This window comes from Cyrtonyx montezumae, unplaced genomic scaffold (genome assembly GCF_038088225.1).
Source record: "Cyrtonyx montezumae isolate F1298 unplaced genomic scaffold, pur_monq_1.0 scaffold_7, whole genome shotgun sequence".
Taxonomy (NCBI): Eukaryota; Metazoa; Chordata; class Aves; order Galliformes; family Odontophoridae; genus Cyrtonyx; species Cyrtonyx montezumae.
In genome coordinates this window covers 976,776-1,004,382 of record NW_027072078.1, presented here as the reverse complement: position 1 = coordinate 1,004,382, position 27,607 = coordinate 976,776, and the positions used below count along the sequence as shown (strand labels likewise).

Genomic DNA, 27,607 nt, shown 5'->3' with positions numbered 1-27,607 from the left:
GGAAGGAGGGGAGGGAGGGAAGGAGGGGAGGGAGGGAGGGAGGGAGGGAGGGAGGGAGGGAGGGAGGGAGGGAGGGAGGGAGGGAGGGAGGGAGGGAGGGAGGGAGGGAGGGAGGGAGGGAGGGAAGGAAGGAAGGAAGGAAGGAGGGAAGGAAGGAGGGAGGGAGGGAAGGAGGGGAGGGAAGGAGGGGAGGGAAGGAGGGGAGGGAGGGAAGGAGGGAGGGGAGGGAGGGAGGGAGGGAGGGAGGGAGGGAGGGAGGGAGGGAGGGAGGAGAGAAAGAGGGGAGGGAGGGAGGGAGGGAGGGAGGGAAGGAAGGAAGGAGGGAGGGAGGGAGGGAGGGAGGGAGGGAGGGAGGGAGGGAGGGAGGGAGGGAGGGAGGGAGGGAGGGAGGGAGGGAGGGAGGAGGGAAGGAGGGAGGAGGGAAGGAGGGAGGAGGGAAGGAGGGGAAAGGAGGGAGGGAGGGAGGGAGGGAGGGAGGGAGGGAGGGAGGGAGGGAGGGAGGGAGGGAGGGAGGGAAGGAGGGAGGGAGGGAGGGGAAGGGAGGGGAAGGGAGGGAGGGAGGGAGGGAGGGAGGGAGGGAGGGAGGGAGGGAGGGAGGGAGGGAGGGAGGGAGGGAGGGATGGAGGGAGGGAGGGAGGGGAAGGGAGGGAGGGGAAGGGAGGGAGGGAGGGAGGGGAAGGGAGGGAGGGTGGGAGGGAGGGAGGGAGGGAGGGAGGGAGGGAAGGAGGGAGGGAGGGAGGGAGGGAGGGAGGGAGGGAGGGAGGGAGGGAGGGAGGGAGGGAGGGAGGGAGGGAGGGAGGGAGGGAGGGAGGGAAGGGAGGAAGGAGGGAAGGAGGGGAAAGAAGGAGGGAGGGAGGGAGGGAGGGAGGGAAGGAGGGAAGGAAGGAGGGAAGGAGGTAAGGAAGGAAGGAGGGAAGGAGGGGAAAGAAGGAGGGAGGGAGGGAGGGAGGGAGGGAGGGAGGGAGGGAGGGAGGGAGGGAGGGAGGGAGGGAGGGAGGGAGGGAGGGAGGGAGGAAGGGAGGGAAGGAAGGAGGGAAGGAAGGAGGGAAGGAAGGAGGGAGGGAGGGAGGGAAGGAGGGAAGGAAGGAAGGAGGGAAGGAGGGAAGAAGGGAAGGGAGGGAGGGAGGGAGGGAAGGAGGGAGGGAAGGAGGGAGGGAAGGAGAGAGGGAAGGAAGGAAAGAGGGAAGGAGGGAGGGAAGGAGGGAGGGAAGGAAGGAAAGAGGGAAGGAAGGAAAGAGGGAAGGAGGGAAGGAAGGAGAAGGGAGGGATGGGGATGGAGGGAGGGAGGGAGGGAGGGAGGGAGGGAGGGAGGAAGGGAGGGAGGGAGGGAGGGAGGGAGGGAGGGAGGGAGGGAGGGAGGGAGGGAAAGGAAGGAAAGGAAGGAAGGAAAGGAAGGTAAGGAAGGAAAGGAAGGTAAGGAAGGAAAGGAAGGAAGGAAAAATATGTCTCTTAGCAAATCTTGGCTATTTGCAAAGGCTATGGTGAGAGTTGCTCTTTTCTTAAACTTTCTTGTTTTATTTGTTCCACCAGGACATGTTCCTAGGATTGGAAGAGGAGGAGGAAAGGGGAAAGAAAGAAGGAATACTATTTGATGGTATAAATACGTGGGGCAGCAATGCCAGCCGCGAAAAGGGGAGTCTCATCATGGAAAAATGAGCCATCTTCCAGCTCGCTTGAAAAAATTCCTTCGTCTTCGAGCAAAGCGACCTCGCCCACGCCAGCACCCACCCGCGGAGGGGTCGTGGCGGTGGCGGTGGACCCACAGTGACTCTCTGCGGTCCTGTGCGGCTATTACAGGCGAGGCTCAGCTTGAGACGTTCGGAAGGAGGAGGAACATTAGCGGGCGGTTTCCTGACTGCGAGGGAAGAGAGCTCGGCTGCAGGAGCCTCGGCTGCTCCCGGCTGCTCCTCCGGGGATGCAGAAGCCTTCGTGATACGGCCGGTCCCGCGGAGTGTCTGTCCTGCCACTTCCGAGGCTTTTTGGAGGAATTTGGATGAACCCGCTTTCCAGGTAGGCAGGATTTTCCTCTCCTTTTACAGCATGGTCGATGGTTCTCCAGCTGCAAACCAGAGCTTCTAAAACCCCAGCCCGTGCCTTTGTGGGTTGTGTGGCCAGGGAGAAGCAGCTGACTCGAGGCAAGCTGTGTTTAGGAAAGAGCCCGCTCTGAAACAATACACATCTCCATGCTGCTTTAAGCTTTTTGGATGGTTTGGGCACTTTTCAGTAATGCATTCCAGGTACACACAGCAAAAATCCAGAAAATCCCTCGGTGGGAACCTGGAGAGCCTTTCTCCCTTAGTTGAGTTCATCAGCTACTGCAGACTGAAGTGATCGCAGCGGCAGCAGCACGGCATTTTGCTGCTGTTGGGAAGCAGTTGTATGACTTGGCTCGCCTTTGATTTTCAGACATTTGGAAGTAAAATGCAGAGTGGACTGAGCAGGGAGCTGTGCCTCCTGGTTATGCTGGTTTTCATCAGCACAGGCTCCAGTTTGGGAACGTAACGGTAGTTCGTTCTGGATGAGATGGATCTTGCCAGCTTGTTGCATAGTGCTGCACAGGAGCCCGTGCTGAGCCCCTGGGCTGCCCCACAGCCCAGTCACTCCTCCACTCTTCCCCAGTATTCCCTTACATCTTTACATCCCTCTGTAAGTGCAGCAGGAGAGCTGACAAAGGGCTTGGACCACGTGCAGCAGGGGGGAAACCTTCCTTTGCAGGTGATGGCTCAGGCACTAAAGCTGTGGGATGTGTTTGGTAGGCAATATAACAGAAGATTTTGCTCCAATTTTTTTTTCCAGTTTCATTTTAATGGGAAAGATCTGAGTGGAGTAAAATGCTGCCTGCACATGTGGATAGTAATGCAGGCACTGCCTGCTGGTCACAGCCACGGCAGAAGTTGGGACTGTGTCAGTGTCGGAGCAGCAGTGTCATTTCAAACTTAGTTCTACATCTGATGTAACTTGCACAACTCTCCTGTTCTCGTGACCGTCAAGCAGCTCCTTGCAGACAGTTAGCTTAAATGGTGGAGCACATGAATTGTCTCAGATGTGGGAACAATTTGCTCAGCTGCAATAGGTGTGATTTTGAAGGTGTACCAGGAAGAACTTGAGAAATATCAGAGATGGGATAAGATAGACCTTGGATCTTGCCTGAGTGGGCAGGTGAGATGCTCTACAGAGCACTAAAGGGTGATCTGAAGGATAATAATTTGTGAGCATGCAGCTAAGCCACAAGGAAGGCAAAAGGCCTTGACTCCCACAGCATTATGTTTCTGCTCTCACAAAGAAGAGCGTGGCAGAACCAAGTATTCAGACAGAAAGATTCAGCTCTCAATTTGCACTTTCCATCATCTTTCTAGGCCGGCAGTGTTCAGACCTAGCGTCCATAAAATGTGTTTGCCTGCAGTACACCTTTTCATTACAGAAACCTGATATTTCCCACTGAGCATTTCACAGTGGTGCCTTTTTGGAAGGCACGATATGTGACCAGACTGGCAATAATGCCACAACAGCTGATGGCACCCTGAGGGTGACACAGTAAGCAGCGTTGCCCACCCCAGTTTTGGAGACCACTCGGATGGGGGAGAGAGGCTGTGACAGGTTTGTTCCCTGTCTGCCCACTCCCTGTTACTGGAATTGATGGGTGGGAAGTACCGTGTGTGCCTACCAATGGCAAGCTGTGCTCGCAGCCCAGCAGTGATAAGAAGGAGCCTGCCTGCAATGGAGTGGGATAAAGGAGTGAAGTATGCATGGAGCTGCCTGTGTAGAGGCAAGGACCTTGCTCTTCTGTTCAGAGTCCTTCTCACTCACACACACATGGCAGGAGGATGGGAGGTGGTTAAACCCTGGATGCTGTGATCCGTAGTCAGACACTTGACCAAAGCCTCCACGTGCTCAGCATCTCCAAAAGATGGTGTGTCTGGCTTCCTGAGCTCTGAAATGGTGCTGCCTTGTCCTCCAGGAGATCAAGGTCTCCTGCAGCTCTGCTGGTGGAGGACAAAGAGAATGGGAAGCTTGTTGTAAGACCAGAGATAGGAAGTCTTGGTCTTAACTATAATACCCCCTTCACGGTTATAATAAATATGAGGGCTGCTCTGAAAGTAATGCCCCCCAGTGTATTATGTTGGCCCACAATTTCAGAGGCAGATGGTGGTGGTATAGCAGTAGAGGCTGAACCTTCCCACCAATATTCAATTCCATTTTGTTGCCATGTGACAGATGGCGGTGTCTGACGTGGAAGTACATCCCCAATCCAAAATCCAGCCTGAGCATTGGTTCTTGCAGGCTTATCACCATGTGCACAACCCTTAGCAAGGAGGAAGGCTGTCTGTGTTGTAAGGATTTTGGTAGCACTGATAGTAACTGGTCTTTCCAGCATAAATGAGTCTTCAGAATCCTGTAATGTGATTCAGCTTTCAGTGTAAACTAGGTTGGGATGTGTCCAAGCAGGAAATAACTGCTGAGTAGCCATGAGGAGGGGAAAGCTGGAGAGGTGCTGGGAGATACGAGCTGTCTACATTCTTCTCATAATGCCATTTTCATGCGACTAAGGCAGCAGTGTAGCTGCATTGCTAGTGCCCCCTCCCCTGCACTAACACAATCTCACTAAGGAAGGATGAAGGCACTCTCAGCCTTTGACTTTCAAAAAAAAAAAGAAGAAACAAAAAACAAACGTTTAAAGAGGAGCTCTGAAGGACTGAGGCCTTCTCTTCCTAACTGGGGTCACTATAGCCCTTTTTGTCTTGAGTTGACTCTCAAGCAGAAAATTAGCTATGGCAGTAGTCTGTGCTGTGAAGCTGACATGTCTTCCAGAGGTAAAGGTGAGCAATCGACTCTTTACTCTTGGAAATTGTCGCTAGGATTTTGTCTGTGAGTATCATTTCCAGTCCTTGGTTCCTCTGAAGAGTTCTATATATTCCCAAGAATTTTTCAGACTGTGTCTCCAAGTTTTCTGCTCCTTAAATCACCACAATCCTTCAAAAATGTACTTCAGAGGCCCAGTACTGGGTTAATGCTAAAGCTGTGTTCCTCTTATTCACTCAATTGCTCCATGGGTTCAAACAGTGCTGCAGATTTGCTACCCTTTTGGTATACACAGATGAGTTGGAAGTAGAAACAACTTGCTCAGATCTTCCCTTATGGTCTGACTGAGCTGGTGAAGGAAGTGTGGATGGACAGGTCCATGTGGCAGCTGGACACGCACGTGGAGGGGAACTGTGAAACCTGAAGATATCAACGCACTGTCCACAGCTCCACCTCTTTTCTCTTAAGATTAACAGAAGATTTATCATTTCTAAATCATTTGCACCATACTCCAGCAAAGGAAATATTTTAATTGCTTAGCTTTTGTGTCAATATAAAAAGCAACAGTACAAGGTACTGTACAGTACAATACAGAGGTTGTGTTTTCCACAGACAGAACTAACATGAAACATTGGCTGGCTTTGTATCTTCCTGTCAGAGCTAAGAGCTAGAATATTGTGTATAACGTGTAACTTCTGTTTTCCTGCAGGCATCTAAATGTCCAGAAGAACTGCAGAGATGTTCCAGCAAGCGTTCCTATCCACTCTGCTTTGCGTGGCTCTAGTACCTCTCCACGCTCAGTTTGATGATGAACCTGTTACCTCGTGTACAGGTATTAATTTGGGTGTCTGTCTCCTTTGTAGGCAGCAATCTTACTTAAAGCAAAGGATTTGCTCAGCCCTAGAACCTGCTTTGTAGGAACTGACTTTGGCACGTGGTACCTCTTCAGCTTCTTCGGAGCACCCTGCTGTAGTCACCTGTCTTTAGGAAACAACATTCTCCACTTAAACTCTCATTCCTGAGTGCAAAGTGCAGTGCAGAAAAGTAGAAGGTGTGAGCTTGCCAGTGGTGGCTCCTGCTGGTTGGTGCACTGCTATATAACAAGCCTCCAGAACTCAGCTACGTATCTGACGTCAGAAAACAGCTCCCTGTGATTTTAAAATCTCAGCACATCTCAGTTGCAGTGTGGAAGAGGTGATTTAGGTGTTCAGATTGACTTTATTAAAAATAATAAGGCGATAGTTTCAAGATTGATTCAATAACAATTAGATCTTAGCATTTTGAAGTCTTTGACAATGAGGAGTATTCTGACCTGAACAGAGACGCTGTTTGGGGTAGAAGGGAGTTTATGATTTTTCTGACATTGTATGATTTACCTTATTATTATTTACCTTATTACTTTATAACCTTTTCAAAATGTTTTTAAATCAGACAGAGCAACAAGCAGCCTGGCAGGCAGGGCATCTATCCGTGCACTGCAGGAGTGCAAAAGTCATCTCCATGCTCAAAACTGGCACTTAGTCATCCATGTCCTCATTTCCTCCAATCATGGTGGAAACAGCTCCCAATTAATTAGAGGTGCAACAGCCTCACAGGACACAGAACCTCATGCCCTGTGCTGTGGTTTGCTCTCTTCAAGATTCTGTGTGCTTTTGTCTACTTGGTCCAGGTTTCAGGGGATAGTGAAGGGGGTACTGCATTGCAGAAAGTGCCATCACCCATTCTGAAACTTGTCTCCATACAGAAAAGACGGACTGCCCCATCAGCGTGTACTTTGTCATTGACACCTCAGAGAGTATTGCTCTGCAGACTGTGCCTATCCAGAGCCTTGTGGATCAAATAAAGCAGTTCATCCCTCGCTTCATTGAGAAACTGGAGAATGAGGTGTACCAGAACCAGGTCTCCATCACTTGGATGTTTGGAGGACTCCATTACTCGGACGTGGTGGAAATCTACAGCCCTTTAACAAGAAGCAAGGACACATACCTCACCAAGCTCCGTGCTATTAACTACCTTGGCCGGGGCACCTTCACAGACTGTGCTATCTCCAACATGACACAGCAATTCCAGAGCCAGACAGCCCGCGACGTGAAGTTTGCGGTGGTCATCACTGACGGCCACGTCACTGGCAGCCCCTGTGGGGGAATGAAGATGCAAGCTGAGAGGGCACGAGACATGGGGATCAAGCTCTTTGCCGTGGCCCCCAGTGAGGATGTCTACGAGCAGGGCCTGCGGGAGATTGCCAGCCCACCGCATGACCTGTACCGCAGCAACTACACCATCACACCGAAAGATGCCCTGCACATCGATGAGAACACTATCGAGAGGATAATCAAAGCGATGGTGAGGGGCACTGAGCTGCAGAACAGGATGAGGGGAGGCACCAGAGAGTGGTGACAGGAGGAGCATGCGGAAGGGTGGGATGACCCCACGGTCTGGCTCTAGAGCACCTACAGAAGGGAAAAGCATTGTGTTTCTCTACCTTTTTCAAGTCCTCTCTGCACCTATGGGCCACATGTGGTCTTGAGTATATCTGATTTCTTTGGCTAGGTGTCCCTTGGGTTACTCCCCTGCTCACCTAGGCAGGGTCCATCTAAATCCTGGTTGCTGCTCAGGCCAGACCTGTGCCCCACCTGGGGGCACATGGAGGAGGTGGCAGTGCTGGGATCTGTGAGGCTCCCTGGACTCCCTCCCCACTCAATGGAGTGATTTCTGGGGCCCCACTTGTGAGGGATAACCATTAACTGAGGATGTGGGGGTTATATCCTGATGATCGTTGAGGTTCCTTCAAGCCCAAGCCATTCTATGATATGATTTAAGTCATGACTTCTTTAACTGATTTTGTTCATTCTGTTTTCTCCCTTGCAGAAACACGAAGCCTATGGTGAGGTGAGTGAGCAGCACCTACATTTCATTTCCAAGCTGAAGTTTCCTTGCGTATTGAAGAAGACCAGATCGTACCCCGAAGGAGCAGACACAGTTTTGCTCTAAGCTGTGTGGAATGGGTTCCTGCCAACCTGGGGACCAGTGTGTAGCATGAGAATCCACTCCTTTACCCAGCAGTTGAAATGGCATATGGGATGGTTCCCTTTCTGCCTCCTCCTCATTCGTGATTCTTCTCATGGCAATGAGTTCAAGTCTATTAAGGTACTCATTGTACCATGCTGGAGTTGGAGGCATATTTTACTGGAGTTTTGCAAGCTAGAATTCCTGCCCCAGCCATGGAATAGGGCTTGGTCTACACAGAGAAGAGTGTGCAGAGTGGTGTTCCCTATGGCACACCTTTCCCAGTGGCCCCAGAACACTGTGGCTGACACTGAGCAGTCCTGTTCTTGGAGCTCAGAGCCAAAATCATGCCGAATGCACTTGTGGCAACTTCTGATTTGTATGCAGGAGCTTTCAGCTTGCTTTTTGCTGCCTCCGGTCCGAGCCAGATGGGACCAGAGTCGCTTTTACTGCTGCAGCCAGGAGCAGAGATGTGGAGAGAGCCATGGTGCATGGCCAAGCTGTGGGTGCTGGCTGGCTCAGAACACAAGGCTGTAGGCATGTCACAGGGCAGCAGCTTCATCTCATGTTGAATTTGGTGTATTTCAGTGCTACAAGATGAGCTGCCTGGAGATCGCAGGTCCAGCTGGTCCCAAGGGATACCGAGGGCAGAAGGTAAGTTGCTATAATCTGTGGGAAGGGAATAATACCAAGAGAATAATATGGGAAATAATTCCCCAGCACCTGACAGATGGCAGAGCAGTGCTGGATGGAGCACAGATCCAACACCATCCTCATGTCCATACAGAGGCTGATGGACCAGTGGGTGCAAAGAGACATCCAAGCATCAGCTATGCTGATCACAGGCGAGGGTCTTCGGTACCTGAGAAGCTGTGCAGGGCCAACAAGACACAGCAAAAGTTGTCTCCAATTCCCCCACTCCCAACAGCCCACACGAGTGCAGAGTCTCCCTCTGCCCACAACCCAACATAATCCCAAACTCTGTGGCGCCATGTTGTGTGCTGCCATCCCCACAACAGCGGCCCCAAGCTCTGCAGGAGCCTGATGGTCATGGTTTTATGATTTTGACTACCAGAAATTGACGATATCTTCCAGTCATCACCAAGTTCTGATTGTGATGTGTTTTTCCTTTAGGGTGCAAAGGGAAACATGGGTGAACCAGGCTCCCCTGGAATGAAGGGACGGCAGGTAAGTTGTAGAACCGTCCCCACGATGCAGTGAGCAGCACTGCCCTGACACCAGCTGGGGCTACATCTGTGCCTTGCTCGAGGTGACACTCCGTGTCTTTTTTCCTTCAGGGTGACCCAGGTATTGAAGGTCCAATTGGATACCCCGGTCCTAAGGTAAGAATCGTGTAGTCAGTGGCTGTGCTTTTTGAGGGATGCGGTGTGGTGCTAGGAGTTGGACTCGATGATCCTTACAGGTCCCTTCCAACTTGGGATAGTCTATGGTTCTGTGATTTTTGGGAAAACACAGGGTGGTTCAGGGTAACTTTCCACTGCTCAGTGTTACTTCTCTTCTCTCCCTGGGATTCCCCTGCCCTGTGGGAATCCATCCCCAATTTGTGCGTTTGAATGCACATCTTCCTGCTCCAAAGGCATCTGGCTAGCATGGAAGAGTTATGGAAATCTGCTGCTTTGATTCAGGAATTCTATGTGACTTTAAGAATTATTACTAGCCTTTCTCCATAGAGGGCCTCAGCAACGTTGGGATCCTTATGGTGCTCATTCTTCTCCACTTGCCCATTTCCCACCTGGGATGCCCATCTTGCCCATCAGCTGCTGTCTCCCCCCTGCCAATCCCAGGCACTAACATAACATCATCTTTCTTTTCTTTTTGTCTTGCTCCAGGGTGTTCCAGGGCTGAAAGGAGAAAAGGTGAGAAAGAAAAGCCTGCATGGTGTGCGTGGGGAAGCACAGCACTTTGCACCAGCACAGGGTCTGGAGCGTAAGAGGGCTCTCTGGGGAAAGGAGTCCTGGCTCCTCTTCTGTGGAGCTGGGAGAGATCAAGAGGCCACAGAGCCATCTGCACAAAATGCTGCACTTGAAGGAGGGAGGGGAAGAAAGGCTCCTGTGAGCGCAGCCATGTCTCTGGTGTGCTGAGTGAGCATGGCACAGGGGTACTGGCTGACTCCTGTCCTCATTTCTTCCTAGGGCGAGATTGGATCCGATGGGCGGAGGGTAAGAGAAGACCTTTTATAACTGGCATGTTATTACACACCCTTGAGTGTGTCATCAGATCACTGATCACTCTTTTCCCCCTTGATCCCAGGGCGCAGCAGGTTTGGCAGGCAGGAATGGCACCGATGGACAGAAGGTAATGGCATGGGGAGCTGCACCATCACTGCTGCTGGTTTATTTCTCTTTGTCCCTACAGGTTGTTCTGTTTCTCTCATATCCCACACGTGTTTCTTCGTTCCTTCCACCTCAGTCTGAATGAAGTTTTCAAGAGCTTATCTGCACATGATTCTCCATAGTCTGCAGAAGTAGTTGAGCTAGCTGGAGACGCATTCAGTCAGGTCATGGAAGTGCTGTTCCCGAGTCAGAAAGCGCTCTGCACAACCATCCTTGCAGAACCTGCAATTTCATCTCTAAGCTAATGCTTTCCCTTAATATTAAAGCCCTAAAGTCACATTCAAGTTCCTCCTAACAAAGTCCCTGAAATCCTCTGTTCCATCTCAGTCGACTGCAGACAGACACAACCTACCCATTTTGTATACCATACAAAAGTACCAGAGCAGAATAGCCTAAATTTATATGATTTTGACTGGCTTTGCTCTCTTGGCCAGCACACATTAGTTTTTTTCTGCACTTTCTCTTGTATCCAGAGACATGCAATAGATCCAACACCAGTATGGGCCAAACTCAGCTTCAGGGGGTGCACCAAAGCACTGACCCAGGGTATGTGTGCAGGAGGAGCCTGGGGCAACACGCTGGGTTTTCTAAGGCCCCTACAATGCTTCCTCACTCTCTATTAATGTCTGCTCACCACAGACAACAGCACTTCTGCGTAAGCAATACACTTGCTGTTTGCTCTCTGACTGATCACAGGTATGACCAATTGATGAAGTTAAAAAACAGTAACTGCTAACAGGAAAAAAAAAGAGGTATTTTTCCTTCAGACACCTGGAGGTGTCTGGCTATCTTTTTCATTTGAATGATTTTTCTCCAGGGCAAGCTGGGGAGAATTGGACCACCAGGCTGCAAGGGAGATCGCGGTGACAAGGTAGGAATGCTGTATTCTTTTCACTCAACATTGTGATAAAAATGAGTACGTGGCCTCATTTAGGTGTGTGGCCTCAGCTTGAGCTGCACATCCCAAAATTTATGGCTAACAGAGGTCACTGCCTCCTTTTCCTACCTTCTTCATAATCTGACTCCAGATCGGTAGTCCCCAGGCCTGTGTTTTTTCTGCCTCTTTTCCACAGGCTGGAAATACAGGATCCTTTCCCACATACAGAGGAACACCTGCTCCTGTAGCAGGCACAAACAGATTTTCAGTCTCTAGAGAGTGACTTTGAGTGACTTGGTCTATTCTACTAGTAAAATGCACTTTGTCGACACTGCTTTTTATCTCTTCCCTCTCCAGGGCCCTGATGGCTACCCAGGAGATGCAGGAGACCAAGGTGAAAGAGGAGATGAAGGCATGAAGGTAAGAGTATTTCGAGTGGGAGCAGAGAGTATGGGCAGAGGCCAGCAGTAGTACAGCAATGTTCTAATGACATAACCAATATCCATTGTTCTCTGATTGTTTCAGGGAGATCCTGGCCGGCCTGGTCGCAGTGGACCCCCAGGACCTCCAGGAGAAAAAGGGAGCCCGGTAGGTTCGCATCAGCCAGGACAGAGTTAGAAAGATTTACCCTTCTAGCTCTGCATCATTGTTCCTCTTCCTATCCTGTTTTGGGTAGAAAGACTATGGCATAGCTTTGTGGCTTCCTCAGAACTTGTGGCACTGTTGCTATCCTGACATCCAGTCACTTCAGATAGAGTGTTGGAGGTTGCAGCAGCCCTTAGGTTTTGAAATGGCTGGAAGGAAGAGCTGAGATGCCTTTCTTTCAGTTGGTCTCTAGGAGGCTGGCTCCTGTGCTCACAGATTTAACTTGTAGGAATGGTGAATGTGTGGAAACATAAGGTATGTGTTCATGCAGGCATTTGCACAGTGGTGAACTGCCTGGCACAGGACAAGAGATAGCACCATGACCTCTCTTCTGACAAGTTCTATTTCATTTTCTTTCCCAGGGAATTCCTGGCAACCCTGGAGCTCAAGGACCTGCTGGAAGCAAAGGAAGAAAAGGTGAAACAGGACCTGCTGGGCCCAAAGGAGAGCCTGTAAGTGTGTGTCTGCTCTGGGCAGTAAATATGTCACAGGAATCTCTTCCAGGTTCATGGATAAATGGTGGACAAGTCATCAGGAAAGGAAAAAGAAACCTACTTCCTTGACCTGTGATCAAGATAACTCCCTCAGTTATCCTGCCTGCCCTGCTTCCTGCATTCTCTAAGACATGCAGAGCTGCTTTCCTTGTCTGCCATTCATGATAAACCCCACTAGGAGTGCTAAGTGCCCACCTCGAGTACAGCATATCTGAGTTTGTCCTGGCAGCTGGCATCAAGGCTGAGGAAACAAATGACCTCTGTATTGCAAGGAGCTGAAACAGCATAACAGCTCAGCTCAGCTCAGCTAGCAGCATGAGGGCAGAACCCAGATGCTGTAGATCAGTTTGGGTCCTTGTGCAACATCCCGAGTGGGAAGAGCCAGATGTGCTGAACATAAAGCAAAGCATTTAACCCCGAAGAAATTAACTGTGTGTTTTGGTGGTTGCTGTGGTGACCACCTCCTGAATGAGCACTCTGGCTCTGGCTTCCCAAAATACAAAGGCAAGACCTGCTCCCAGCAGGGCTATCATGGGTATAGGCTTTTTAAGGGGGTGTGGAGGGGGAAGGAAGGGCAGCCAGGTGTCACTGTTTGGGTGGCATCCCTGTTGGATGTTGATATGACCACCTTCTGTGTTTGCCAAGGGTCGACGTGGAGATCCAGGGACGAAGGGCAGCAAAGGCGGTCCAGGGACCAAGGGAGAAAGAGTGAGTAAAGCAATTGCCCAGACCATTGTGAATGAACCCAAGATGCACAGGGTTGGCACTTGTGATGCTCTCCTGCCCAGCCATGAAGTACCCAAGGGCAGGGCTGGGAACTGCAGGTGCCAGTGGGCTCTGCTACCGTTGTACCTGCTGCCTTCTTAAAGAAGCTGTGAGAATCACTTCCAAAACCAGCACCTACAGCCTCCAGGACTTGATCCAAAGCTGTGTGAAGAAGAAGAAGGGCAACAAAGCTTGAGGCTAAACATGTTCAGAGAGTATTCTGCCCTGACTCTGCTTCTTAAACAGTGCTTCTCAAAGCACCGGATTTGAGAACAGTGTCATGCTTCCTCACTGCCTTGCACATAGAGCTGGAGACATGTCTGACAAGCAATATCTTTATCTTCCTCACAGGGAGATCCTGGTCCAGAGGGTCCCCGTGGCCTGCCCGGTGAGATTGGAAACAAAGGAGCAAGGGTAAGCCCAGAGAAATGCTCTGTGACAGCCAGGAGGGAGGGAGGGAGGAGAGGTCAGCTCACCAGGCTTTGCCCCTGACGCACATCCCTGGCAAGAGGATCCTCATGCAGGATGATTGAAGGTCTCATCCTGCCCCATCTCATCCCTGCAAAGAGATGCAGATGGGGCACAGGGACACCACTGTCTCCAGAGGTGCCAGAGCCTGGTGGAGCGCTGAGGACACGAGGGTCTGTCTGTAACTGCTCCTGTGTAATCTTGCCTCTTGCTTTGCTTTGCAGGGTGACCAAGGACTGCCAGGACCCCGAGGCCCTACAGGCGCTGTGGGAGAGCCAGGCAATATTGTAAGTCACCCTGGGTCGTCTGTGTGACCGTGCCCTCCCTCTACAGTGATAGCTGGTCCTGCTGACATCAGCTGTCTACACTGTCTGACCAAGAGCAGCCTTCATGACCTGTTCCCAAGGAGGCTCAAAAGCTGCCCCATGAGCATCCAACTTGGCCAGAGTGTGTGGTTGACCCCACACCTATTGTGGTAGCAGTGCCAGGACATCCTTCTGGCCCTGCAGCAACTCAGGTGCTGCATCAGTCACTGCCACAGCAAATTCTGGAGGGGGAGGTGTTCTCATAGCATCATCTCAGCAGCCCGTTTCCCCAGCATGGACCACAGTGTGTCCAGGAAGCTGCCAGAAATGCCCTCACCAACTCCCCCCAACTCTGACTCACAGGGATCGCGTGGGGACCCTGGAGACTTGGGCCCAAGAGGTGATGCTGGACCACCAGGACCAAAGGTAAAGTCCCTGAATGCAGTTCAGCCTTTGAAAGAGAGTATTGTTGTGTAGATTTTTTTGAAGTCAGTACCTCCTGCAAAAACTCATTGACCTATGTGTGTGCCTTGGAAGCAGGATGGCTTTAACCTGAGCCTTGGCTATGGACAGAAACTCAGTTATTGCTCTGGCCACGGCAGCTCTGATTTGTATCTCCCATCCTGCATAGATTCAGGGTTGCCCCAGGCAGGTGCTGTCTGCAGGACCTCGTGTCCTTACTCTGAACAACTGCTCCCAGTGCTTGAAGATCCAGTACAGAAGTGATGGCTCACTGGAGTGTCTCTTCCCAGAGTGGGAGTGAAAATAGCTTCGATCTCACACTCATCACTAGGTCACAAAAGTTCAAGTTTGAGTTCTGACAATTATTTATTCATTATTTACAATTATCTATTTACTTATTTCACCAAAGGGTGACAGAGGCAGGCCTGGCTTCAGCTACCCTGGACCCAGAGGACCGCAGGTATGTATGCTCCTGTGAAGATATGCATGGCCCAACAGCAGCAGAGGAAGTCTGTTTCAGTGGAGGTTAACAGCCTGGGAGGAGGAGGGAGAAAGAAAAATGATGAGGGCCACAAGAAAGTGAAGCAAAAGGGGATGAGAAAGTGTCAGCACCCTGTCCTCATCTCCAGTCCTGGCCCCAGGGGTAGTGAAGTCCTCCCTGGGATGTGGCTATGCCCACCACTACAGCCATCGCTCCTCCTGTTTGTCTTTGTGCCCCTCATCACAGACTTGAAACAGAAGCATGAAGTCCATCTATTGCTGTCTCACCCATTCCTCTTCCCTCACAGGGCGACAAGGGTGAGAAGGGGCAGCCAGGACCCAAGGTGAGTGCACTTGATTCCTTCATCTGTTTTTGTCCTGGATGAAATGCCAAGTAGTTATCACATGTGGGCAAGTGGCTGAGGAACCAGTTCTCCTCCTGGACCTTTCCTGCAGCTGTAGGACCTGAATGTGTCATGCAGGCTTGTCTCCTTTTGAAACCATTTGAAATATGTTCTGCAAAACTTCCTTACTCTTCAGTCAGTGCCTGCGTAAACACCGATTATTTGACCTGCACGAGCCTCTGGTTCAAAAGGTGGTCCTCTGGGCCAAGCAGGCCCATGTTTCTGATGTGTCTCTGTCTGAGCACATCCACATGTGTTGTTTGTTGAATCTGTTTTTCTCTTCATCAAACAGGGAGGAAGGGGTGAGCTTGGACCAAAAGGAACACAAGGGACGAAAGGAGAGAAGGGGGAACCGGTAAGCAGATTTTTGTGTTGTTTTTTGTGATGTTGAGATACATGATGAGGAGCTGTGTCCTGTTGTCAGTACTGTGTGCTTCTGGCATACACACTTAGATCTCCCTTATCTGACCAATGCAGCCATATGCCAGAGGTGGCCCTGTATCTCCCAGTACAGCAACGGCAGGCTGGTGACCATACTTAGCAGGGCTGTGCCTGATGGTTGGGTCAGGAGGAGCCCTAAACAGCAGCAGGTACACCATCAGCCTCACTCAGTCCCTCTTCATTTCTCTTCCAGGGTGATCCTGGCCCAAGAGGCGAACCTGGATCCCGAGGCCCACCTGGTGAAGCAGGCCCAGAGGTATGGTACCGTCCTGTTGTGCCTGAGCAGATGCTGTCCTCCTTAGAGCAGCTCCTGTGCTGCTCTAAAGCCCAGAGTGCCAGCAGGTCTCCCCACAGCTGGAAGGGATGCCAGCCCTCAGACATGTCTGCTGCCTCCAAGACAGACTTTCCTTCCCTTCTCCTGACAGACCTCTGCACAAATCCAAGATTTTGATGATACTGATGTCTAACCCCCAAAACCTGTGCCTGAAATCCTTGTGCTCTTCTTACAGGGGACCCCTGGCCCACCAGGAGATCCTGGCCTGACTGTAAGTAGGACTTCTCTGTTCTCTTCCACCTGGGGTACCCTCAGTTTTGCCATGTGCAGCCTGAGAATGAGGCAGGACACCATTCCTGTCACTGCTTGGCACAGGAGCCACAGAGCAGGACTGAAGCCACCCTGCCATGAGCAGAACCAGAGTGGTCTGTGGCTTTCCAAGGCAGCCAAGGAAAGAGGGGAGGGGGTGGCCAGGGATGAAAGTAAAGGAGAACCTTTCTTTTAGAGAGGGACAGAAGCACTCACCTTGCACATTTTTGCTGGCAGGACTGCGATGTGATGACCTACGTGCGAGAGACATGTGGATGCTGTGGTGAGTGAAATATAGCCTTTCTTCACAGGTGAGGGCCAGCGTTGGGGAGGGGGACATCAGCTCGATGGACAGTGAAAGGGGACAGCACGAATCCTCTGCCTTTGTGTCACCAATGTCATGGTAGGGCCAGCCACGCTTATGTTTCGAAATTTAGTTCTGCCACTGCCAGTATAGAGTTTCATGGCCCAGATAATAGGACAGCATATTACACAGCAAGATTAAAAATGCTGACAGAAAGACACGCGTAGAATTCCTGTGCTGTGCAGCTGCAGGATGAACCACAAACCCTGCGGGTGATTGATGTCATATTAAATGTCTCCATCTTCCCATAGATGCTCTATTCTTACCCCGGGGCTCTTGTTTACACCGCAGCTAACCTTTGTGATTTCCTCCTTCTGCCCCTCTCTCCAGACTGTGAGAAGCGCTGCGGTGCCCTGGATATCATGTTCGTCATAGACAGCTCAGAAAGTATTGGTTACACCAACTTCACTCTGGAGAAGAATTTTGTGGTGAACGTGGTCAGCCGGCTGGGCTCCATCGCCAAGGACCCCAAATCAGAGACAGGTCTGGAGTGTGTGTGTGGTGGAGCTGGTGGCAGAAGTGGGGATGGGGAAAACAAAAGAGCCTCGGATCCCTCCAGCTTCCATATCTGTATTCAGCTGTACTGGTCTGCATCTGTTTGTTTTCACAACAGTATCTGCTCTTCCCAGCTTAGCCAAGTAATGCTCACATTTCATTGGCAGGTGCCCGTGTTGGGGTGGTGCAGTACAGTCACGAGGGGACCTTTGAAGCCATCAAGCTTGATGATGAGCGCATCAATTCACTTTCAAGCTTCAAGGAAGCAGTAAAGCGCCTGGAGTGGATTGCTGGAGGCACCTGGACACCTTCTGCTCTTCAGTTTGCTTACAATAAGCTCATCAAAGAAAGCCGTCGAGAGAAAGCCCAAGTGTTTGCTGTGGTGATCACAGATGGACGCTACGACCCTCGGGATGATGACAAGAACCTAGGGGCCCTCTGTGGCAGAGATGTGCTCGTCAACACCATTGGCATTGGAGACATATTTGATCAGCCAGAGCAGAGCGAGACCCTGGTCTCCATTGCCTGCAATGAACCCCAGCGTGTCCAGAAGATGAGGCTCTTCTCAGACCTTGTGGCAGAGGAATTCATTGACAAGATGGAGGACATGCTCTGCCCAGGTCTGTACCTGTCTTTGCACTTATCAGAAATGGAATTTTCTAGCAGTGGGATTTGTGGATGGAGGGCATATACAGTGTGTGGCAAAGGTTGCAGAGACACTGTGTCCCAGCAGGTTGGCCAGTAGCTCATGAGGTGGGTCACTCGTGATGGGCGGGCTGAACTTTATGTAGCCCTGGATAAACTTCCTCAGATAAGGGCCAGACTTTGGGACTACTGTAATTTCCCTTTGTGAGAAATCTAGATCTGCATCTCTGAATGCAAGCACTGAAGGGAGGTGGTAACATATCATTCAGTTTTCCTTTTTTTCCTTTCCTTTCAGATCCACAGATTGTCTGCCCTGAGCTGCCCTGTCAGACAGGTAAACATTACAAGTACCTTTGTGCCATCTACACACAGTTGTAGGTCCAGGAGCTCAGGAGTGGGAGGGGATGTGCAAGCCTGTCCCTACCTTTGCATGGCTAGGAGTTTGGGAAATAGTGTTATCGTACATCAGGAAAGTTCCAGATTTTCATCCCCTGCTGTTTTCCATCCCTCTGAGTTCTCTTCACAGGTAGGTACTAGTGCAACGTGTTAGCACATGAACATTGCTCAGTTCTGATTGCTGTCCACATTCCTGGGTGCTACCGTGTTTTGATCTCCAAATTTACTAATGAATTTCTCACTTGCTCTGTATCTATTATGTACCATGCCAAAACCCCCTTGCCACCCAGAATATAACTAGTAGCACTGGGCAAGATGCTCCTTGTGAGTGATGAAGGCAAAGCAGCAGGGAGAGAGTTTGGAAAACAACACTGTAGTGGTCTGAAAGCTTTGGCTTCTTTAACACTGGCTATGTTTTAATTAACACTTAACTCTGGGTATTGAATCAAAAGTCTGTAAGGGTACTCTGGTGTAAGAGATGGCTGCTGCTTGCTGAAGGTGGTTCTACTTGATCAGATTTTGCTTGGTAAAGGACAGATCTGCAGCTCCTCTAGGAGCTCCTAGTCCATCTCTGCATCTGTTTAAATACAATAGATGCACTATTTGCTGGTTCACACAGAACTTACTGAGGACAAAGTTTTGCCAGTTCTTGCGATTTTTATCTATACTCTTGCCAGGAAAGGCCCTGCTTCAATTCAGTATTATACAGAATTTCAACATTAATTTTCAAAGAAGTGCCTTTGTTTCCATACAACACAAAGGGGAAGTGGTCCCTGAATGACCAGCAATCTTGAAGACAGAAAAGCTGAAATTGTCCCTGACTAAAAGCTCTGACTGCTACACTAACATTCTCAGTATTTGCACCTGGTCATGCAGGGAAAGCAGTGCCAAACTGTGATGCTCAGCCATCAACACAAACCCTGCAGTGATTTCTGAAGAGCTATGTCCTGTGGATCCATGCACAAGGAAGAAACTTCTCCATGCCACACTAGAGACTGCTCAGGTGTCTTCAAAGCTTTTGGTCTTTGTAGCCTCCCTATTTCTAAGGAATACTGTAGGATAGAAACTGACCTGAGAAATTGAGCATTCACATTTTCCAAGGCGTTGACCATCAGAACTCTCCAAAGCGAGGTAAATTTGGCTGGCCCTTCCCTGTAGTGCACTTGGGAGAGACTCCCAATGCAAGATCCTGATGCAAGGTGAGAACAGTTTGCTGATACCTGATACACACTGGGACCAGATCAGAAATGGCAGCTGGTAGTGCTCAAGAAGGCATCTGAGGGTGTTCCCTCTTGGGTAGTGCCTCATACTATGCCATAGGTGGGCCAGGCCACATGCAGGCTCTACACCTGTTCCCCAAAGGATAGGGGAGGTGCAATGTTGTCCCTGGGTAGGTGTGGACCTCCTGTGAAAGTGCCAATGCACCCTCCTCAGCGTGGGGAAAAGTTACCACGGTGTGCAAGGATTTGTGCTAGGCCTGGTAGGCCAAGTTTTAAGTCATATTTAGGGACCTGGGGGCCTTTGGGCAAACCACCATCTGCCTGCTGCATTGGATGGGCCATAATGCATTGCTGCCATCTTCTAGAAGGATTTGCAATGACTTCATTTGCACAGTGGTAAGGAAAGGTGTGGGGTGAGAGGTGACCTAAGGAGTGTGACAGAGCCTGGGGATTCTCTGCTCACTGTTCAGCTTCCTGTTGTTTTGTGAGAGCATTTTCAAGAGCTGGTGCCAACTCATATGCAAACTTTTGGGATGGAGATGGTGCCCTTTGCAGGGTATGTGAGTGAGTTTCACGCATACCTGATGCACGTGTCCAGCTGCAGACATGTTTGGTAGGTTCAGGTCAGAAATGAAACTATGCTCAGCCCTGGTCATGGCCCTTATCTGTCAGAATTGCTGTCCTGGCACTTAAAAGAGCAAACCAATTGCTCATGCAGTGTACCATAGCTCCAGTCTGTGTTTCGTCAATGGGATATGGAGGGGCACAGCTATGACCTGCATACTCTTTGCCACCTTGCATAGTCAAGCATGGCACCACTTGGAGTTCTCATCTGCAGAGGAAGGCATGCTGCCTCCTTGACTAAGGGAAGCCAGATCTTCCTCTTTTGAAGGCAGATCCTTGTCTCCCTTTAATCTTCCATCAGTTACTGTGGTGCTTACAGGATGCTGCGGTGTTCCTTGGTTTGGGCTCAGGTCAGGTCAAATGCTGAGCAAATTTAAACTGACCACTTGCTTTAATAGAAAGTGCATGATGCTCTGTGAGACTCTAACCCATGCAAAAGGCATTGCTTGGAGCTTTGGGATTTTATTCAAATGTCATGGCAGCACAGCCAGGTGGAAACTGAGATTCTCAGGTCCTGAAGAGTGCAGACACTCATGCAGGAGCACTGTACACTACAGGATGGTACAGCCACCCAAAGCATTGTGGACTGAGTACTAGGCAAGTTCACATAACACTGTCCCTTAGATGTCTTTCTGTTTCTTGCTATCGTTTGTACAGTTTGCATTTAACAGAGTTCAGAGCTACTTGGTGGCTGATCTCAATGAATCCCATATGCAGAAAGAAGTTGGATTTTATGTCACTCTTCATAATTACCACTTTCTCCATTGTGAATACACTGGACTAGCAAGGAAGGAAATTGAAGTTTTCACATCATTTTCCTTGATCTCTTAGTCAGTTTACATTATGTCAGTATGATTCTCATGGTTCCTTGATCATAACGTTGTCAGGTTATTTGCCTTGCCACAGAATTGTCAAATACAGCTCAGACATTGCTAGACACAGCAACTGGATCACAAGCATACTGAATCATTTCTCAGTAATATACACTTGATCGTCTTTGCTTATGTATTTCTGTGCTCTTCGGGATATAGTAACTACACATTCCCCAGGTCAGATGCACCAGGCAGAATATCTGTATATACAAATGCCTAGTTCCTCTTCAGCCCATGGAATTGTAGTTGCACAAGGGTCTGTACTCTGTTCATCTTGCCTCTCCAGGGTCCCTTCCTCATCACCAAAGCAATGCTCTATGCCAGCTCCTTGTAATGGCTGTTCTGCAGTGCACTGACAGCCTTCCTTCCTTCATGGATGATCTTTGGCTTCAGCCTTCCTGTGAGAGGCACAGGAGGAGTTCGGGTTCAGAGGGGGATCCACATCCCACCCTGGGACACAACGTCCCTGTGTGACTGTTGAGACTTAGATATGGAGATTTAAAATCTGACTTTGGTCTTTACTCCTCTGTCCCTTATTAGCTCTGTTCTCCTTTGGTGCAGCATGCATAGGAAAGCCAGGTAGCATTCAGAGACACAGCCATTGCTAGAAAGCCCTGAAAATATTCTTTTGACGCTCACTTGCAGATGACAGGAACCCTGGAAATGTAAACCCACTTATTTTCCGCCCCATGGAAGAGGGAGTCAACATAAATATTCCCAGCACCATACATTCGATCGCCCAGTTCCTAAACTCCACGCGGGAAACCCAGGACCCCAGAATGTACGCCCAGCTGGTGGCCACTTTGGCCTTTACCGCCGAAAAAGCCAAGTTTGCCACTGGAAATGAGCGGCAAGAATGGATGGACCTGTTCATTGACACCTTCAAAATGGTGCACAGCGAGATTGTGGGGGACCCAGAAACTGTGCTAGGGCTTTGCTGACATCTCCATTCTAGGTGACATGAAGTGCACGGAGGCAGGGATGGAGCGGAGGTGGAGGATTGTTTGGAGCTGTAATTGTCTTTCATCAAGTGCCTGTTTGGCAAAGAGGACAGGTACATTGGCAGAAGCTTTTAGTTTAGGAGAAACAAAGGCAGTGACATGGCCTGGCAGGGCTCAGCCAGGGATGTGACACAAGGGGCAGGCCTCTCCAGCTTGGCTGGCTGGTGAGCATGGCAGCTTACTCCAGAAGTGTTCTTGCTTAGCCAGCTGCTTTTCTGCAGGGGCAGAGTGAAATGCTGGCAGGACAATGGCACTGCCTTGGTTTCTGAGCCAGCCATGCTGCTGCCCTTTATCTTCCTGCTCCTGCCCTGCTCTGGCAGTGCAGCTCATCTCAGTCCTCGGCCACACGTGAGCAGGGGCTCCATCACAGAGAGTGTGGCATGTGTGGCTGCAGGGAAGAGCAAGTCCCTTGTTTGCAGAGAGCCCAGCAATTTTCACTCATTTGTCTTTACTGCCTACTTATGAAGCATCTTCTGTGTTGTTTTGTTGTGTGTTACTGTGAGGGATCTCTTTGTGTCCCATTAACCATTTGTGTGGCAAGACTGGCAAAGCAAGGCGCATGTCCTCTCACTGCAGTGTTTCTGTACAAGCACTCATTAGGCATCGAGGGATACTAAAGGGAAAAGAGTTTGAGAGGCAACCCCGTCTTTCCATCAGCAGCAGCAAAACTTGAGGAGTTCTCATGTCAGAAGCTGTATATACTATGTGCACCTTTGCTTGTGCACTTGCATTTCTTTCATCTGAATTCACAACGTGTACTTACTCATATCCAAGAGAGGTTATATAGGACCAGGAAATCCAAAGCAAGAATCCACGACTGCACAAACCTCTGTGATCTGTTACATAAGCTATTTAAAAGCAAGTCTTTAAACTTGATGTAGTACAGTCTATGGAATCCATGCCCAGTGCTAGCTTGGTTCAGGGAGACTATAGAGCCATCATCTGTGTTGTGGACAGGTTTCTTTAGATGAGGAGGGATGTTTCCATGCACTCTACTACCACTGGTTTCCAGGAAAAGTCAGACAGGTGACTGCCATTTGTGCCTCCAGAATAACTATTGCTGCCTGTGCAAAAGTGTTTACTGCCAGCAAGTAGATTTTGCAGTCTCTCTAACTGACATGGTGTTATTGCAATAAACTATTCTGAGCAAATGTCATATTGCATGAGCAGAATTGAGATGTACAGTCTTAAAAAAAATGTGGTTGGGCTATAATGAACTCTGTTGTAAGGTGTAAAGGGGAGCCAGTTGCCATACTGTAGCCAAGCACAGAAACAGCTGGAACAAAGAACCTGCCCACTTTAACTTTTTACAGCTTTATTTCAACTCTATTTCAAAACCTAGGGCTTGTCAATCCAGACATGATGCTAAGGGGAAAGCCCCAAAGAAATACTGATTTGAGGAGAATGTCTCAAGGCTGGGCTAGCTTGCTGAGCAAGGCTGGGAATCAATAAGATTTCCAGAAAGCAGGCTCAGACCTCAACCCACAGAGACTGCTGATTTCATTTCCTTTGGAGCTATTACCTAGCAAAGCAGGATAACATTAGAGAGGCTTTTTTTTCCCCCTCTCAAACAGCAAGTTTTGGTTGGTGCTCCGGTTAAAAGCATGATGTGAAGATTTCTGTTGGCTTAATCTGTGGTGGTGTCTCACAGGACCATCTGCAGTTAAGGACAAGAATTTTGCTCCTTGCTGCAGGAAAGGGAACTCAGGTCCACGACCCTCAGAAATGAGAGCAAAGTGTAACTGAAGCATGATGCTGAACAGGGCAAACCCAAGGCTGTGCTTCCACTGCACTGCCCAGCATGAGGAGTTTCTCTGGGGAGCGTTCCTGCAGGTAGAGAATTACCCAGAGAGCCATACAATTTCTAGCAACCTGATCTTGTGGCAGGGGGGTATGAGCGGGGTGGAGAGGGGAATAGGAGAGGGTTGGAGGTCTTTCAGGTCCTTTCCCAGTTCAAACTGTTCTGTGATTCTATTATTCCATGCTGTTGCCGAAGCTCCATGGAGTGATGCTGATGTCTGCTTAACTAGGAGCTCCTAAGATTTCCTGGAGACAAATTTAGGGTGGGAAAGCACGTGGTTGTAATCAAAACATAGACAAGCTATGGGACCGGTAACACTTATCTGGCACAGTATACAGTCCTCTTTTCCACCCACTAGCTTTCACCTGCTTTTGTAGGCCCCTAGCCAGACTTCAGACTGTGTTTGAAGGGGGTATCCCTTTCCACCTTTCCCTTTCATGACTGCACAGAGCAGGGGAGCACCTGGAGTTCACTGATATAGGCACTGTCAAGGCAAAATGTCCTTGAAGCAGCAGCACTTGTATACTGGGAACTGCAGCATCAATGTACCTATAGACATTATGTCTCAAACAGGTGAGTACATATCTTTATTGCTTTAAAGGAGAAAAGTATCGCAGCTGAAAGTGGAGATACAGTATTCAAAAAGCTCATGGGGAAAAAGAGCATCACTCAGAGATTTCTTTCTCCTTAAGACAGAATTGACACTGCAGAAGTCTGTTGTTTACAATAAGTCAGCAAACAGCAAGCACCATTCAAGACATACCACCAATACAGATACATTTTACAGTGTGGAGGGGCTAAGAAGAAACACAAGCCTGCACGGTCAGGGAACATAAAACAGAAGCAACTGCAGACTTTGGCAATGCTCAGCAAGACTGGATAAACCACGTGTACCAGAAGTTCCTACATGTGGATAAAGGTGGTGTCAAATAGTCTCAATTCAACCGTATGCACCGTCAGAGTTTCTGCTACACTGGGAGCACAGTCCCATGTTGCTGAATTTAAGTTCTGTGCTCTGAAGTCTGATTCTCTTGTTGTTCAGCTCATACACAGATGTCTCGGCACTCCTCCATGCCGAATGCATCCAGAGATGGATGTTCAGGCTGGAGTTGCTCCAGAATCGCCTGGTCCTTGTCAGTCATGCAACACTACATGCTCCAGTACTTCACCCCTCTGAGATTCAGAGGGAGCAAAGCCGAATTTCTGAACAGGGCATAATATATCTATTGCCCCACGGCCACCATGGAGGAATATCCATGGGGTGCACGTCATGAACATCACATATCAGCAACGACATTGCAGTTGTATTCTTGACTAGGTCTTTCAGTAGGGAAGAAAACTCAAAAGAATCACTGCTCCAGAATGGAAGAAAAATCACCTAAGAAGATACGGAACAGTTCATTGGGGAAATAGCAAATGCAAACATGAAATGCATTACACATAAGTACTGCAAAGGGACAAAAGAACTCTTCATAGCTAACACCTGACTCGAAATACTGCTGTTTTCTTCTGCCTTTTCTTCTGAGTTCACTCACTGCATATATACGTATGCCCACAGGCCTGCATTGTGTTGTTCTGAGTGACTGAAGGATACTGTTCCAACGTGTTTCATTCAAATATTGGTCTTTTTTATTTATTAAAAAGCTGTGTTATGATATATAGGTGAATCGACAGGAAGAGATTCTTGTTTTGTACACACACTTCTTGACCTTTATAAACTCCTCAGGAATTAGTGACAGCAGATTAAACAAATTTGGGTACAAGTTATGAAATCAGCTTTCACCCTACAAATATTTGTGCAATGAGTAACTCTGAAAGTAAGCCAATGTCTAAAAAATTACTGGGTGGTATGAAAGCACTATGTGCCATTAATCTCTGGATATTCCCCTTATAGGTAATAGCAGGGCACTGCTCTTTAAAGGTGGGTGTGATTTCTACGGCTGAAATGGACGCATCTATTTAATGCTTGCCTTAGCACTCAGAATTAATATTCGTTAAGACCTCATGCCCAGGAGCTGAGGGAATCAGAAACAAAAGCCATAGAGGCAGGCTTTGGAAACATGATGGGGCTTGTTTTTCTCCATGGAAAGGTGCACAGAGGTGACTTCATCCCAGCTGCACAAGGGAAGAACCAACATTCTCCTGTAGGCTTTCTTATGCTCCCAACTTTGTCTTTTTGTTTCTCCTGCAGAGCTTGCAGTAGCCCAGTGCACACAGCGCCCTGTTGACATTGTCTTCTTGCTCGATGGCTCTGAAAGAATTGGGGAGCAGAATTTCCACAGGGCCCACCGCTTTGTGGAGGAGGTTGCCCAACAGCTTACACTGGCCAGGAGCAACAATGACAACATGAATGCCCGGATTGCACTGCTGCAGTATGGCAGTGAAAGAGAGCAGAATGTGGTCTTCCCACTGACCTACAACCTAACAGAAATCTCCAACGCCCTGGCTCAGATCAAGTACCTGGACTCATCCTCCAACATTGGGTCGGCCATCATACATGCCATCAACAACATTGTGCTTAGCCCAGGAAATGGCCAGCGAGTCGCTCGGCGCAATGCTGAACTCTCCTTCGTCTTCATCACTGATGGCATCACAGGAAGCAAGAACCTCGAGGAAGCCATCAATTCCATGAAGAAGCAAGACGTCATGCCCACAGTAGTGGCTCTTGGGAGTGACGTAGACATGGATGTCCTGCTGAAGCTTGGCCTTGGAGATCGGGCTGCCATCTTCCGGGAGAAGGACTATGAAAGCCTCTCCCAGCCAAGCTTCTTCGACAGGTTCATTAGGTGGATATGTTAGTTGGATGGAGTGCACATGTCCTCCTGCCACCAGCATACACACCCTCAAATATTACCTGTTCTATTTTCCTCTCTCTGTATGGTTGCTAGCAACTCTGAGCTGGCCCAGAACAGTTTATACACAGCTACCTTCTGGGTCCTCCTCTCTAACCAAAATCCAGACCTCTTTTTTGAGTTTTGTGATGAAGTCACGTATCTTACATTTATGGTGCTAATTAAATCCAAGATCTAAACAGGATACAGAGCCATATGAATTACATCTGTAAAGCTTTACCCACACCAAGTTATGCCTTGAGTATCTACTGTTATCCTAGGAGGGCTTATCAGAGGAGCAAAAAACCTTTCTAATTTAGCAGGACAAATGATCACCTCCAGCGTTCGAAAAATCTCAGCATCCTTTGAGGAGCTTTATTTTTATATATATATATATTTGCCATTGCCTGTTCTTTAGCAAGCCCTTTTCCTGATTATATCATCCTTTCTGTTCTTTTGGGACTTCTGCCCCTGAGAGAACTGAGCAAGTTAATGACACATGTGCTGCTTGAAATGGTCAGCAACTTTCTTTTTGCATGGCCCTTCAACACTTGCTCCTTTTTCTGGGAGCAGCAGGATGGTTAGAATTGTTGCTGCCTTCAACAGCTGTCTGCAGGTGCTCCTTTTGGTCCTCTATCAACCCCACATTTCCCAGGCCAACTTAAGACCTACGTTTTCCTGTGGACTCTCTCTTTTGCTTTTTTCTGTCCAACCTACACCACAACCTCTTCATGTATTACAGCACCCAAAATCCCAGCTGAGAGGGGCAGCGTACCTCCCAGCACCTCACAAAATACTGCGCAGCACATGGAGCTGCCTTGGTGTCACCCCAAAGTGCTCAAAGTAACCATGGTGCCTTCTTCTCCCCAGTATCTGCTGAGCAGTACCCGGATTCGAACTTGAATTGTGCTGTCTGCAAAAAATAAACGAATAAACTCTCTTCACCCTATTCCAAAAAAAAAAAAAAATAAGCCTCTTTATTCTGCAGTTTGTCTTCTCTCTTTTCCTTCCCTCTTCTTTTTATTTATTTATTATTATTTTTTTTAATTTTTATTTTTCATGAGCAGGTAGTTCTTCTCCTGGTGTTAAGCTAATAAATGAAGGTAAGTTTGTTTTCTATGTCTCCTCACGAATGTGGGATCACAAGGCTGTGATCCTTGCAGCAGATCCAGTCCTTGCAGCAGAGGATCGCAGGGCACTGTTGATATCCCAGTGCTCACTGCACTGTGCCTCCAATTGTCTTACAGACCCATTCCATTACTCCGTGCCCAGGT

At 49.1% G+C, this 27,607-nt stretch overlaps 2 protein-coding genes across 3 annotated transcripts in view; one reads left to right on the top strand and one right to left on the bottom strand.

Annotated features, from left to right (window-relative positions):
- The window catches only part of MCM3AP (minichromosome maintenance complex component 3 associated protein), a 102,283-nt gene that overhangs the window by 17,025 nt on the left and 57,651 nt on the right, over window positions 1–27,607 (bottom strand). The gene's annotated exons all lie outside the window — the stretch shown is intronic.
- COL6A2 (collagen type VI alpha 2 chain) lies at window positions 1,455–27,304 on the top strand. 2 transcript variants are annotated; one of them, XM_065751154.1, is made up of 28 exons: window positions 1,455–2,010; window positions 5,510–5,632; window positions 6,545–7,143; window positions 7,669–7,689; window positions 8,395–8,460; window positions 8,941–8,994; window positions 9,105–9,149; window positions 9,657–9,683; window positions 9,960–9,986; window positions 10,078–10,122; window positions 10,978–11,031; window positions 11,395–11,457; window positions 11,563–11,625; window positions 12,045–12,134; window positions 12,822–12,884; window positions 13,293–13,355; window positions 13,634–13,696; window positions 14,078–14,140; window positions 14,586–14,636; window positions 14,965–15,000; window positions 15,353–15,415; window positions 15,695–15,757; window positions 16,011–16,046; window positions 16,322–16,367; window positions 16,779–16,931; window positions 17,111–17,563; window positions 17,884–17,922; window positions 21,346–22,891. In XM_065751154.1, the coding sequence occupies exons 2-28, from the start codon at window positions 5,518–5,520 to the stop codon at window positions 21,639–21,641; spliced, it is 2,757 nt and encodes a 918-aa protein (XP_065607226.1). In that variant the 5' UTR covers window positions 1,455–2,010; window positions 5,510–5,517; the 3' UTR covers window positions 21,642–22,891. The 2 variants fall into 2 exon arrangements, with proteins under 2 accessions (XP_065607226.1, XP_065607225.1); XM_065751153.1 differs by lacking the exon at window positions 21,346–22,891 and adding an exon at window positions 25,694–27,304 and having other exon boundaries at window positions 1,459–2,010.